The 13,722-nt window shown below is 41.2% G+C and overlaps 1 protein-coding gene across 1 annotated transcript in view; it reads left to right on the plus strand.

Annotated features, from left to right (window-relative positions):
• The window catches only part of rnaset2l (ribonuclease T2, like), a 34,375-nt gene that overhangs the window by 17,097 nt on the left and 3,556 nt on the right, over positions 1-13,722 (plus strand). The window contains exons 7-9 of the mRNA XM_055663718.1: positions 1,690-1,803; positions 7,675-7,723; positions 12,880-12,948. Coding sequence (XP_055519693.1) covers positions 1,690-1,803; positions 7,675-7,723; positions 12,880-12,948 — 232 coding nt within the window. The remainder of the gene's footprint in view (positions 1-1,689; positions 1,804-7,674; positions 7,724-12,879; positions 12,949-13,722) is intronic.

Genomic DNA, 13,722 nt, shown 5'->3' on the forward strand with positions numbered 1-13,722 from the left:
TGGTTATTAATCGTTGAAATTTAAAAAACAGCCAAAACCGCCCACTCACAGACAGCATCCAGCCTTCTCACAGTGATGATGTCACAATGTCTCTAACAGTGCACCAATCACAATGGGTTCTCAAGCCGGCTGCCAACTGTCACAATGACATCATATTGGGACGTTGCCAATGGTAACGAGGTTGCTGCCCCTCTACCAATATCTGAAGGGGCTGCTCATCACATTCTGGTTGTATTTTTGTCCCGCAATCCTGGTGCTTGGGCACAAGGCAGGGTGTGGGGAGGGCCAACTGGAGGGGGGGGGGGGGGGGGGGGGGGGGGGGGGGACTCTCATCGCCATTGTTAGCTGTTTGTTCTCATTTCCACCCTACAAACAGCTAACAATGGCCTTTTCTTTATCATCATTATTTTTTTGCATATCTTCCATTCATTGTTCTTTATTTCTCCACATCACTGTCTATATCTCCCATTTCCCTTATCCCTAAGCAGTCTGAAGAAGTCTCAGCCTGAAACGTCACCCATTCCTTCTCTCCAGAGAGGCTGCCTGTCCCGCTGAGTTACTCCAGCTTTTTGTGTCTATCTTCTTTACCCAATGCAGTGTTAATGTGAAACTTACTTTCACGGGAACAGCAGAGATTTATAATAAGAATATTTTGAGGAGTAACTAGATACGAAGATTGAAGCAAAGAGTGTCTATATAAGAAAGGTCTCAAACCAAAATGTCACCTATTCCTTCTCTCTAGAGATGCTGCCTGTCCCGCTGAGTTACTTCAGCTTTTTGTGTCTATCTTCTATTGCTCTTGGATTTGATTAAGAAGATTGTGTGGTGGTTTAAATTGAGCGCGAACAGCTGATTCGGCTGAATGACCTGGTTTTTGTGCTGCATGGTTTATGCCTTCAACAGCATATTGGATCAATATTTAGTGTTATTTATCTTATGTTAGATGGATACCTGATATTGCAGAATATGTTTTTCCTTCATAATGGTGTAGCGGTTTTTTTCTCGCTGTCCAAATGACTGGTCTCTACCAATCCAAGGTTAAACACAAAATTAAATCCCCAATTCAATTTGATAAAACTTCAAACAGTGATGGAAACTTATAATTAGTCACAAAGAAACTTACAAAATTCTTAAGGGGTTGGACAGGCTAGATGCAGGAAGATTGTTCCCCGATATTGGGGAAGTCCAGAACAAGGGGTCACAGTTTAAGGATAAGAGGGAAGTCTTTTAGGACCGAGATGAGAAAAACGTTTTTCACACAGAGAGTGGTGAATCTCTGGAATTCTCTGCCACAGAAGATAGTTGAGGCCAGTTCATTGGCTATATTTAAGAGGGAGTTGGATGTGGCCCTTGTGGCTAAAGGGATCAGGGGGTATGGAGAGAAGGCAGGTACAGGATACTGAGTTGGATGATCAGCCATGATCATATTAAATGGCAATGCAGGCTCGAAGGGCCGAATGGCCTACTCCTGAACCTATTGTCTATGTTTCTATGTTTATCATTGAAATTGTAAAGAAGATGCAGAGTATAGTTTAGTTTACTTTAGTTTAGTTTAGTTTAGTTTAGAGACTAGCTCATTTTCTTAATACTGAATCTGTTGAAGTTCAAAAGAACTAATTGGTTGCTTTCTATTCAAAAATAGCACTGCAATTTTTTTTACGGAGTAATGATTTTCCTCACATTTTGCAGGGGGAATGAATGGATAAAACATGGTACCTGTGCTGCCTGTGCTGACAGCATGTCCTGCCCACATAAGTACTTCAGCCTTGCACTCCAACTACAGAAACAGTTTGCCATCAATGAGTGAGTTATTTTATCAGATAATCAAATTTCACTTTTTCCGGTCGGTTTTGTCCATAAATTGGAAAATGCATACACAAAATGACTCAATATGATAACTGTTCCTTCCACAGTATTGTAATGAATGGTGTTGATGAAGAGCAATTAACATGTACATATATTTATTATCTACCTATGCCTGGTCGCTATGGTATAGAATCAGGGTGTCCCATACCCAATGGCTGGTTTTGATGGGCAGGAAGTAACAGTGCATTCTACATTATTTAATAGTGTATCGTTGCATAAGTATCAACAGAAGCGATTCCTTGTCAATTTCCAAAGCAACTCCCTTCAGTGATGTCCCGGAGTACAAATCGCAGCCTGTGTCCTTAAGAACACATATCTAATTCAAACAAAGTTAAATGTAACTTACAAAATTCTTAAGGGGTTGGACAGGCTAGATGCAGGAAGATTGCTCCCGATGTTGGGGAAGTCTAGGACAAGGGGTCACAGCTTAAGGATAAGGGGGAAATCCTTTAAAACCGAGATGAGAAGAACTTTTTTCACACAGAGAGTGGTGAATCTCTGGAGCTCTCTGCCGCAGAGGGTAGTCGAGGCCAGTTCATTGGCTATATTTAAGAGGGAGTTAGATGTGGCCCTTGTGGCTAAGGGGATCAGAGGGTATGGAGAGAAGGCAGGTACGGGATACTGAGTTGGATGATCAGCCATGATCATATTGAATGGCGGTGCAGGCTCGAAGGGCCGAATGGCCTACTCCTGCACCTAATTTCTATGTTTCTATGTTTCTATGTAAAGAGCTTTTTTTTCTCTTAAGACTGTTATACTATAAAATAACATAAAATTGTAAAGTTATCTTAATTAGAATTTACTTGTACATATGACACTGTTATTAAATCAACAAAATGTACTCATATATATTCAAATCCTATTTAAATTAAATAATATTTCTGGGTGTTCGTTCATATGTGCAGTTGTCCATATGTTGGGCAGTCATAACATATTTAGGGCTTGTAGCTATCATGGTGAGTTATCCACAGCCACCTCTTTCATACCACAGGCCACCAGGTCCTGTGGATTTATTGCTTTTCAGTCCCATTAATTGTTTCGAATTCAATTTTATGATGGCTGAGATTGAATTATGGGACAAAATTCTTTCCTTCTAATATCCCTTGTGTAAACCCAATAACCAGGCTCTCACTGCCACTGAGTAGAACTACTCCACCTTAATTCAAGCTCTGTGCAATAGCCAGGCAGTGAGATACAATGTCAGGTACCAATGTTGATTCACGTTTCTCTCTCACATCGGTTGTTTCGACAATAATCGACCAGGCACCGGGGTTGCTTTAAACGTACGTTTATTGAGCAGGAGTCTTCACACAGGTTACAACCTGGCAAAGAGTCAAGCTGCCTGCCCTTAATTGCAAGGCTCTTTATATGTTAATGCCACCGTTTAGCACCTCCCACATTCCCCCGATCAAAGAACCGACACGTACGAAGAATACAGGAAACCAAGTATGTACATATAAGGGGATGGTAGAGGAACCACACATAATCTCAGACCAGTACATCCCTTAGTCTTCCTGGCAAGGGGGGGGGGGGGGGGTGGTTGTGTATTCCTCAATCTTGCCAGACTGGGCCTGTGATCCTTTATTCATGACTACGCAGTAACTGCAAGACATTGTGTATTCCCTCCTAACAGCCTGTTCCAGCAAGCCTGGTCAGCAGCCATCTTATGCCCTTTGTTTCAGTCTACCTGGCCATCCATTTTGTCTTACAGAACAATCTTATAGCATTGATTCAGAATTTCTATTCATCACCTAGTTCACCGTGACTGGAGTGCATCAGCAATATGCAGGCTAAGTTTCACTTTACCGACATATGATATTTTGATTACACTATGAAAATGGATCATATGAATATCAACATAAGCAAAGCGCTATTCCGAGAAATCCCACTTTTCACCTACAATGACATTAAATATACAGAGCCAGAATCTGGCTGATTTCTTTGGTGCCACAAGATCCAGTTTGATTTTATTTATAGTATATCACACTGGAGAAATCACTTCAATCCCAAAATTAAACCAGGCGCCTTCAATGATAATTTAGATCCGATTAAGTGCCAGTGTCAGGCACATTCCAAAAGATCATAATGCCAATTTCAACGTATCCAACATAAACTGCAGCTGAATGATTCACACCATCAGAGACTCTCTCAATTAAATCATTCACCATATCATGCTGAAGAAACTCAGTAGGTCAGGCAGCATGTGTGGAAGTAAATGAGCAAATGATGTTTTGGATTGGAACCCTTCTTCAGACTGACCCGAAATGTAATCTATCAATTTCCTTCCATAGATGTTATCTGACCAGTTCATCCAGTGCTTTGTTATTTTCTCAAGATTAAAGCATCTGCAGTTTATTACGTTACCACATCATGTTGCTTTTCTCACTATTTAAATGGAAATATTATTGACATCATAAGATGACTCAGCTCCTTCAGAAGTAGCTTGCAAGTTGCTTAGACACCCTTGAACTTCAGAGAGTGCACATTAACAATTAGTGATTTATTTTTCTTCTCAGCATTAACCTGCTGAGATTCACATTCAAGTAACATCACCAGCAGGATATTGGAAGCAGCAGATCGATTTCATCAGTTTGATTTTACTGAGGAATCTCAAACACTGGGATTTACAGTGTTGCTTGCTTCCCACGAACATGGGCAGTGATTGATCTCACTCATGCGCCCAAAAATATCCTCCATTTTCTTAACATAAGGAGTTTCCACCCCCTTAGTGTAGAGCTGGGCTGCCGATTAGAATAAATTCTTGACAGTCAACGCCATAATTCCTGGCAGCTACCCGTAAATCATTAATGTCTGCGTCACCATACATTTCCACCACTGTCCAGCTAGATGGATTCTCATGCCATTTCTGACTCCAAACATACAGCACAGCGCTATCCAGCGAGATCAATGCAGAGTTGTTGTAGAAAATGCCATAGACTCCTAAAAATAAGATTCTGTTGCTTAAGTCCACTTTGTAAACTTGCTGCACTGCATGCCATTGAAGGGCAGAAATATCATTGCGAAGTGCTGTGTAGCTCAGCCAACTGAAGACAGTATCTGGTGCTGGAGCAGGAGCGGCAACATTTCGGTATCAGCAGATACATGAGACATGAGACACATCCTGAATATCTGCTGGAGATAGAGCAGCAGGAGAACATGAAGGCTACCAAGGGGATGTCCCAGCATGTCTTACTGACCAAAGAATTACCTTCCAGCTGAGTGGAGAAGGGAAGCATTGTCTATGTAGACTGCAACAAACTTCATATAACCATATAACAATTACAGCACGGAAACAGGCCATCTCGGCCCTTCAAGTCCGTGCTGAACACTTATTCTCCCCTAGTCCCAACTACCTGCACTCAGACCATAACCATCCATTCCTTTCCCGTCCATATACCTATCCAATTTATTTTTAAATGATAAAATCGAACCTGCCTCCACCACATCCACTGGAAGCTCATTCCACACCGCTACCACTCTCTGAGTAAAGAAGTTCCCCCTCATGTTACCCCTAAACATCTGTCCCTTAATTCTCAAGTCATGTCCTCTTGTTTGAATCTTCCCTACTCTCAGTGGGAAAAGCTTATCCACGTCAACTCTGTCTATCCCTCTCATCATTTTAAAGACCTCTATCAAGTCCCCCCCCCCCCCCTTAACCTTCTGCGCACCAAAGAATAAAGACCTAACTTGTTCAACCTTCCTCTGTAAAAACCTGCATCATAGTGTTATTTTTTTTAACCAGCCAGATATATCACTGGTCCCTCTCCACACTCTAATCCTTTATCCGTTCATTGGATAGAAACAATCCGCCAGCTGTATCTGGATGAAGCATCAAATTCCACCCTTGGTGATTACAACCATCTGAATGAATCCTGCTCTGCATTTCCTCCTGAAAAATCTAAACAAATTAAACTATAGCCCATATACACAATACACATTCCTCACATTAGCCCCACGCTACAGATCTAAATGTTCCTTAACATCGTGAACCCTTTGGAATGGTATTCAGTGTCAAAACTGCAACAGATATATCTGATCAATATAGTTGTGCATTCATAGAAACATAGAAAATAGGTGCAGTAGGAGGCCATTCAGCCCTTCGAGCCAGCACCTCCATTCATTGTGATCATGGCTGATCGTCCCCAATCAATAACCCGTGCCTGCCTTCTCCCCATATCCCTTGATTCCACTAGCCCCTAGAGCTCTATCTAACTCTCTCTTAAATCCATCCAGTGATTTGGCCTCCACTGCCCTCTGTGGCAGGGAATTCCATAAATTCACAACTCTCTGGGTGAAAAAGGTTTTTCTCACCTCAGTCTTTAATGACCTCCCCTTTATTCTAAGACTGTGGCCCCTGGTTCTGGACTCGCCCAACATTGGGAACAGTTTTCCTGCATCTAGCTTGTTCACTCCTTTTATGATTTTATATGTTTCTATAAGATATCCCCTCATCCTTCTAAACTCCAGTGAATACAAGCCTAGTCTTTTCAATCTTTCCTCATATGACAGTCCCGCCATCCCAGGAATCAATCTCGTGAACTGCCTCAATCACAAGTATGTCCTTCCTCAAATTAGGAGACTGTACACAATACTCCAGATGTGGTCTCACCAGTCCCATATACAACTGCAGAAGAAAGCTCTCCTGCTCTCAAATTCCTGCACTCCCACGCATTCCAGTTGCTTTCAATACATCTCAGAATTCCTGGAGAAAACACACAACTAAGAGCAGATGATTCATCTTTCCTCACCTTCCCAGTTGTTCCCAATTTTTCTCAGCTTCCCATATACTCCCTCCCTCAGAGGTCGCCACTCTAAGCAGGAGCAGACCAAACAAGGGGAAGGAACCACCTAAGAGCAAGAACAACAATCTAATTAGGAATGATTATATGGTCTGCTGCAACAAGCCTCTAATTTTGTAACAGGGAAAGATTCCCCAATGAAAGATTATGAATGAACACGCCTTGTAGATTTTGTGCTGAAGAGATGAGGTCCACAGTAGGTCACCTTGGTGTGTGTGTGTGCATGTTTACAGGCGCATGTTTGCATGTAGGAGTGTATAGGGAGCCGAGAATAATGGTGATGGGGGCAGAACTAGAGGAGTTTTGTGTGTATGTATGCTCCCTGTATACGTGCATACTTACATAGATGAGAGTGTTAGAGAAAAAGGGATAGATCATTATTTTGAGTAGTGTTAAGCTCACCTTGACATATCTTGTACGTTCTACATTTTATATTTGCGGCATCACTTCATTGTCCTGAAGGGGAGCATTCAAGCCACTTTCTAATAGGCTCTTCTTGCGGTTTGCCCTAGTTGTCTTCTGGCTCACTGGCACCCAGTACCTCCCTTCTGGCAATTATCTCAATGTAATGCCCCTGTCCCACTTAGGAAACCTGAACGGAAACCTCTGGTGACCTTGCGCCCCACCCAAGGTTTCCATGAGTCGCCAGAGGTTTTGGTCTCCTCTCTTCTCTCCTGCAGAGTGGCACATTTCCAGGGCAAAATATGGTGCACGTTTCAAGTATCTCGCTGCCTTTAAGGAAATGTGCCTTTAAGGCCTGCTACCCTTCTGTGACTGCCACACATCAAACTATCTGTGGATGTGTTAAACAGAGTATGTTCTATTGGAAACTCCAAATGTCTTGTTTCCTTCTGGTTGCAAACACTCTAATTTTAATTCAAACATCTTCTTCATCAATTTCCGAATCCTATAAACACTCTTTTAGGGGACTAAAATTAAGTGGAAATCGAGTTGGAGGTTTCATGTTAATTTAACCTGAATTAATTGTGATTTTATTTTTTAATTTCAGGGCCTTCATTGCTGCTGGTATCACCCCTTCTTGTGATAATAGCTACAAGGTAAGATCTATCCCAAAAATATTTACTGATTTGAATATTTTTATCTCCATTTCAAGTCTCAAGTATATCTGGATATAGAATGGTGCAGTGGAAGAAACTGTGTATCATATCACATCTGAGCTGGCTCTTTTGCAGAGTAATCCACTTAATCGTACTTCCATTGCTATTTTTTTCCCAGAGCCCACAGACTCCTATTTTTTTCCCAGAGCCCACAGACTCCTTTTTCAAGTTTTTATCGAATTGTTCTTTAGACATCACTATACAGTGAGAAGAACTTTTTTCACACAGAGAGTGGTGAATCTCTGGAACTCTCTGCCACAGAGGGTAGTTGAGGCTGTTCATTGGCTATATTTAAGAGGGAGTTAGATGTGGCCCTTGTGGCTAAGGGGATCAGGGGGTATGGAGAGAAGGCAGGTACGGGATACTGAGTTGGATGATCAGCCATGATCATAGTGAATGGCGGTGCAGGCTCGAAGGGCCGAATGGCCTACTCCTGCACCTAATTTCTATGTTTCTATGTCTATGTTAATTTCCCCTGTTTTGTTTGTTTGTGTTTGTTTTGACTAACAAAAATAGGATAAGGACATAACTCCAATTTTCAACCTGTGCACACTGTAATGCCCCTGTCCCACTAGGAAACCTGAACGGAAACCTGAACGGAAACCTCTGGAGACTTGGCCTCCCACCCAAGGTTTCCGTGCGGTTCCCGGAGGTTTTTGTCAGTCTCCCGACCTGCTTCTACTACCTGCAACCTCCGGCAACCACCTGCAACCTCCGGGAACCGCACGGAAACCTTGGGTGGGGTGCAAAATCTCCAGAGGTTGCCGTTCAGGTTTCCTAAGTGGGACAGGGGCATTTTTTTAAGCCACCCTGGGACCGACAATGCACAACATATCTGTATACAGTCATGTATAAATTTAAGATGAACTCCAAGAGAAAAATTGTAAACATTTAATAAAAATCATGCTAGTGAACACTAAGTTCCATGCAATGTGAAAAAATATATCATCTCATGGTCCTAGACTAGTTGGACATTCACAGCCATGCTGTTCGTGTAGCGTTCACATAGACAGAAATCTACACGATTGCAGAAATGCCACTCACTCGATGTTCAGGAAGCATCTAACCCTCCCAGTTCTAGGTGTGCTGACAACCAATGGTCTTTATTCAAGGAAATGAGGAAGATCCCAGGCATCGATTGATACTTTATTACCACATGTGCCACGTCACAGTGAAAATTGTAGTTTTGCATACCATACACAAGGTATGTAAAGAGTTGCCACATATAGGGGTCTGATAAAGTTACACAGTATTCAGTACAATCCAAAGTAGTCCTATTTGTTTTTGGGGACCCCCTATGCCAGGTCCTCTTTGTTCCCGGCGCCCTCCCCCCCCCCCCCACTCATGCCGGGTCCTCCTTCATTCTCGGCAGCTCCCACCCCCTCACTCCGGGTCCCTCTCTGTTCTCTCAGCGGCTTCCCACGCCAGATTCCTCTTTTAAAGGTACACTTCCCAGAGCAGTGTGCCAACTGCAACTCACATCATGTTTGGCCTGGAAAACAGCCAGGCTGCAGAAACGATGGGAGAGAGATCCACAATATTCAGAAAAGGACAATGACATACCAGTGGGTGAGATAAGTACCAGAAGGTACTGGGTGCCGAGGAGCTAGAAGACAACAAGGGCCAACTCATGAAGAGCTCACAGAAGCAGGCTGCGATCAATTGTTCGAATAATACTGCTGCTGCCTTGCTTCCAGTTATGAAATGCCTCAGTTTTGAGAACCCACATCCTTTTTAAAAATCCCTCAGTGGTTTCACCTCTCCCTTTCTCTCTCAATAACTATTAAAAACATTGGCGTTTCTCCAAATGTGGCGTCATGTGTATCCATGATTTCCCTTATGCTGCCACAGTTTGCTGGTCTTCAGATGTTTGATCTTGAGATACCAGTGTTCTTCCACAAATCTCTCATTTTCTCTCCTCCGATAAAATGTATAAAACTGAACGTTTTGGCCCCAGGGTTATCCCGACATTCTTTGCAGCTGGCAAAAGCATTTTAACTATTTTTAAATGCCTTTGAAGATATTTGGAAACAATTAAACCAAAGCTAAACCTGAATTATGTATCATTTTAATAAAAGTCTTCACAGAGGTTGAATACAGAAAGCATCTAGCCATTCAGTCCTATACAACTGAGAATTCTCACTGAAATCAGTGATGCTGCAGGTCAGAAATGTAGATGTAGTAAGCAGTTACTGAACACTTGAGGATGAATCCTTGAGGAAGAGGATGAATATCTCTTGATGTGATTTCAATGTGCCCGGTTTCTCCTTTTGTGATTTATGAACACATTTTATTTGCTATAGCTTCTTTAAACTGCCTTCAGACACCTTGCCTCACCAAAACAAAAAAATAATGACCACTAAATCACCTTTCATATCAATTTGAATACGTCCCATAGTGTGTTATGAGCAATTAAATATACACTGCTGCAATGCAGGAGATATGGCTGCCTAGGTAAAGGTAAATACAGCAAATACCCAGAAACAGCAAAATGATAACGACCACATCATAATTTTAAAGGGATAAAAATTATCCGGAGCAGCAAGGATAATATTCTTGTGTTTAAGGAACTGCAGATGCTGGATAATCGATGGTAGACAAAAAATGCTGGAGAAACGCAGCGTCTATGGAGCCAAGGAAATAGGCAACGTTTCAGGCCGGTCTGAAGAAGGGTTTTGGCCCGAAACGTTGCATATTTCCTTTGCTCCATAGATGTTGCTGCACCCGCTGAGTTTCCCCAGCATTTTTGTGTACCGAGGAAAACCTTCTTGTTGTTCTTTAAACAATGCTATTAAATTTGTTAGATCCACCTGCAGACCAGCGGTTTGTGTTTTCCCACCCTCTGCTAGATGGTACTCTCACTGTATTGCACAGGAACATCAGCTCAGACTTTTGAGTTCAAAGCAAGCTCTTACACAGCTCGTTATTGGTTCTTAATTACCTTAAATCTATCTAGTTATTGACCCATCTGAAATAAGAAACAATTTCTCTTTATAAATTCTATGTAAACCACTCTTGATATTAAATATTTTAATCAAATAACTCTTCAGCCTCTGTTCTGAAGAAAGCAATTCCAGTTTCTCCAATCTATCCACATAAAAGCAAACCACCATTCATGGAAATGAAGCGGTTAACTTTATAACCTGGCCTAGAAACTAGACTCTCAAAGGATTGGTATAATTGGTGTCTTGCAGAATCTATTTTATTGAGATGGATGAAGTAGAATTGGCCCAAATACTAATTGGAATATTAATGCTTTTGGGTAGAAATTCTAAGAAGAATATTTACCACACTAAGTTTATTAAATTACATGTTTTATAACAGTGATATAATGCAATTCACTTTTGCAATTATATCACCAGGGTTATTACAAATATTTGAATTGTTTTATATATGGGGAAAAATCTAAAAATATTGATGCACAGGATTTTAATAACCTCAAGTACGTTTATGTCACAAATCTTTCCCTGGTCATCTTGTTGGCCAAGTGACAAATGCAACACTAAGCTGTCACGTAAAACAATGGTGGCCTAGTTTTAACTATTCCACCGTGTGAGTAAAAGCATAAATTAGATACTTAACATTTTCTCCTGAAATGTGCAAGGATAGAACTACAGATGCTGGTTTAAACAAAAGCCAGACACAAAAAGCGGGAGTAACTCAGCGGGTCAGGCAGCATCTCTAGAAAATGAACAGGCGATGTTTCAGGTCGAGACCCTTCTGCAGACTCTTCACTCTTTGGTCCGAAGAAGGATCTGGACCCTAAACATCACCTATTCCTTTTCTCCAAAGATGCTGCCTGACCCGTTGTGGTACTCCAGCTTTTAGTGTCTACCTTTTGCTCCTGAAATGTTGCCCAGGAAAAGGTAATAAGTTCCATTTTGGGTAGAAAGTCATGAAGACGTGATTAAAAATCTTTCACTGAGATCAGTCAAGTGGCAAGATCAGCTTCTTCGGACTATCCAGGAAGATTTGGGAAAGATTTACGAGAATTAAGAGACTGTTCAGAGACTGAAAAATGGGAGCCTGGAGATGAGCTTCTGTTTTTAAGTTTTAAGCTCTTCTGGACCAATCTTTTTCTCTAAGGCCTGGTGGAACATTCACTGTAGCTCACCACTCAGTTAACACTGAGTCACAATAGTTTGCTTCCATAATATGTGTATTTAGAAATCTATCCAAGCTCTAGGTGTGTGTTCTCATCATCAACTCAGAAAAAAAATGATGAAATGATTTGTAAGGTTATTTCAGTAAAGATTTATATTAAATTGGGAACTGGCTGCTCCTAGATGGGTAAGTCAATAGGGTAATTTTAAGTAACAATCCTGGCTGCCTGGTTTCAACAAGGCAACTAGGGTTAAAATTCAACCCCATAGGCTGAATATTATCTATTATTGCAGCTTCTTGAGTATTTATTTATTTGGACCACAAACTGGGAAATGTCCCAACAACATTATCTCACAAAGCAGCAACGTAAGAAAAACTATATGACAAAGATTAAGTAAAAAAATGAGCCTTGTAACTTTCAGTTGGGTAATTTTCCAAATCATTTTCTCTTTCCCCATAGCTAAAGTGGCACAATTTGCCATAATCAAGCATTGTGTCAAGCTGGTCTCTGTATAATGCATACTAACAATATATGGTGCCTCTTAGATATACTAGAGTATGACAACGTTTTCAGAATATTCATTGGTGTTAATATTTCGATTGTAATCATGTATTGCCTTTCTGCTGACTGGTTAATAGGCAACAAAAGCTTCACTGTACCTCAGTACACGTGACTTATAAACTAAACTGAACTAAACTATTATGAGAATATTATTTTTCAATAAAGGAATTACCAAATTCCTTCATTTAGAGACAAAATAATTAAATGTTATTTGCCAGTGGTGTTTCAAACAGCACATTTATCGGAGATTTTCTAAATTGAAGAAAATAATTCTTCACCATTTTATTCTTTATCTAAATTTGATCCTCTAATTTTTTTATAATGTGCTTCAATGTTTTCTCTTGCTTCACAATCCATTTTCCCTCGGGCTATGTCTTGTAATTGAACTTTCCCCTTATCAACCTGAATCTGTCTTTGTATCCACTCGCAGTTGGAACATTTCCACTCGGCCCTAACTGATATGGGCACTCATGTCGAGTTCCAGTGTTGCACACTCAAGGTAAGATTTTCATCAATTTGCAACTTTGATTAATTTGCAGTTATTGATTGCCAGAGTAAGAGGCACAATCCCAAAAACTTCTTCAGCACAGGCTGGAGAAGGCTTGCATCAGTTTTGTGCAAGCATAAAGATTTCTACTGCATAAGTTCCAGGCAAATGCACAAGAAAGTATTTCCTTGAGCAATTTCCCAAAGCTGATGGAAAGTGAAATGATTAGGGGAAGATTGGGAAAGATGGAGAAAAGATCTTGAGAGGATAGAAACATAGAAACATAGAAATTAGGTGCAGGAGTAGGCCATTCGACCCTTCGAGCCTGCACCGCCATTCAATATGATCATGGCTGATCATCCAACTCAGTATCCCATACCTGCCTTCTCTCCATACCCCCTGATCCCCTTAGCCACAAGGGCCACATCTAACTCCCTCTTAAATATAGCCAATGAACTGGCCTCAACTACCCTCTGTGGCAGAGAGTTCCAGAGATTCACCACTCTCTGTGTGAAACATCTCAGGATCTGAGATGACGAAGTAGTGTGGTCAAAAAGGAAACTGGGAGATAAAGTGGGTGGGATTGTCCAAATTAAGAGAGGTGATATATGGTCATTTGTGGAAGGACAGATGTAATGGAGGGAGTAATAGTGATATAAAGACATTAAGAGAGCACAAATGGGGACTAGTTCAATAGAGCGCCAGGACTCGAGGGTTTGGCCTATATGTTGAGCAAGCTAGGACTTTATTCCTTGAAGCATACGAAGCAAAGGGGTGATTTTACAG

Source organism: Leucoraja erinacea, chromosome 38 (genome assembly GCF_028641065.1).
Source record: "Leucoraja erinacea ecotype New England chromosome 38, Leri_hhj_1, whole genome shotgun sequence".
In the NCBI taxonomy this organism is placed as follows: Eukaryota; Metazoa; Chordata; class Chondrichthyes; order Rajiformes; family Rajidae; genus Leucoraja; species Leucoraja erinaceus.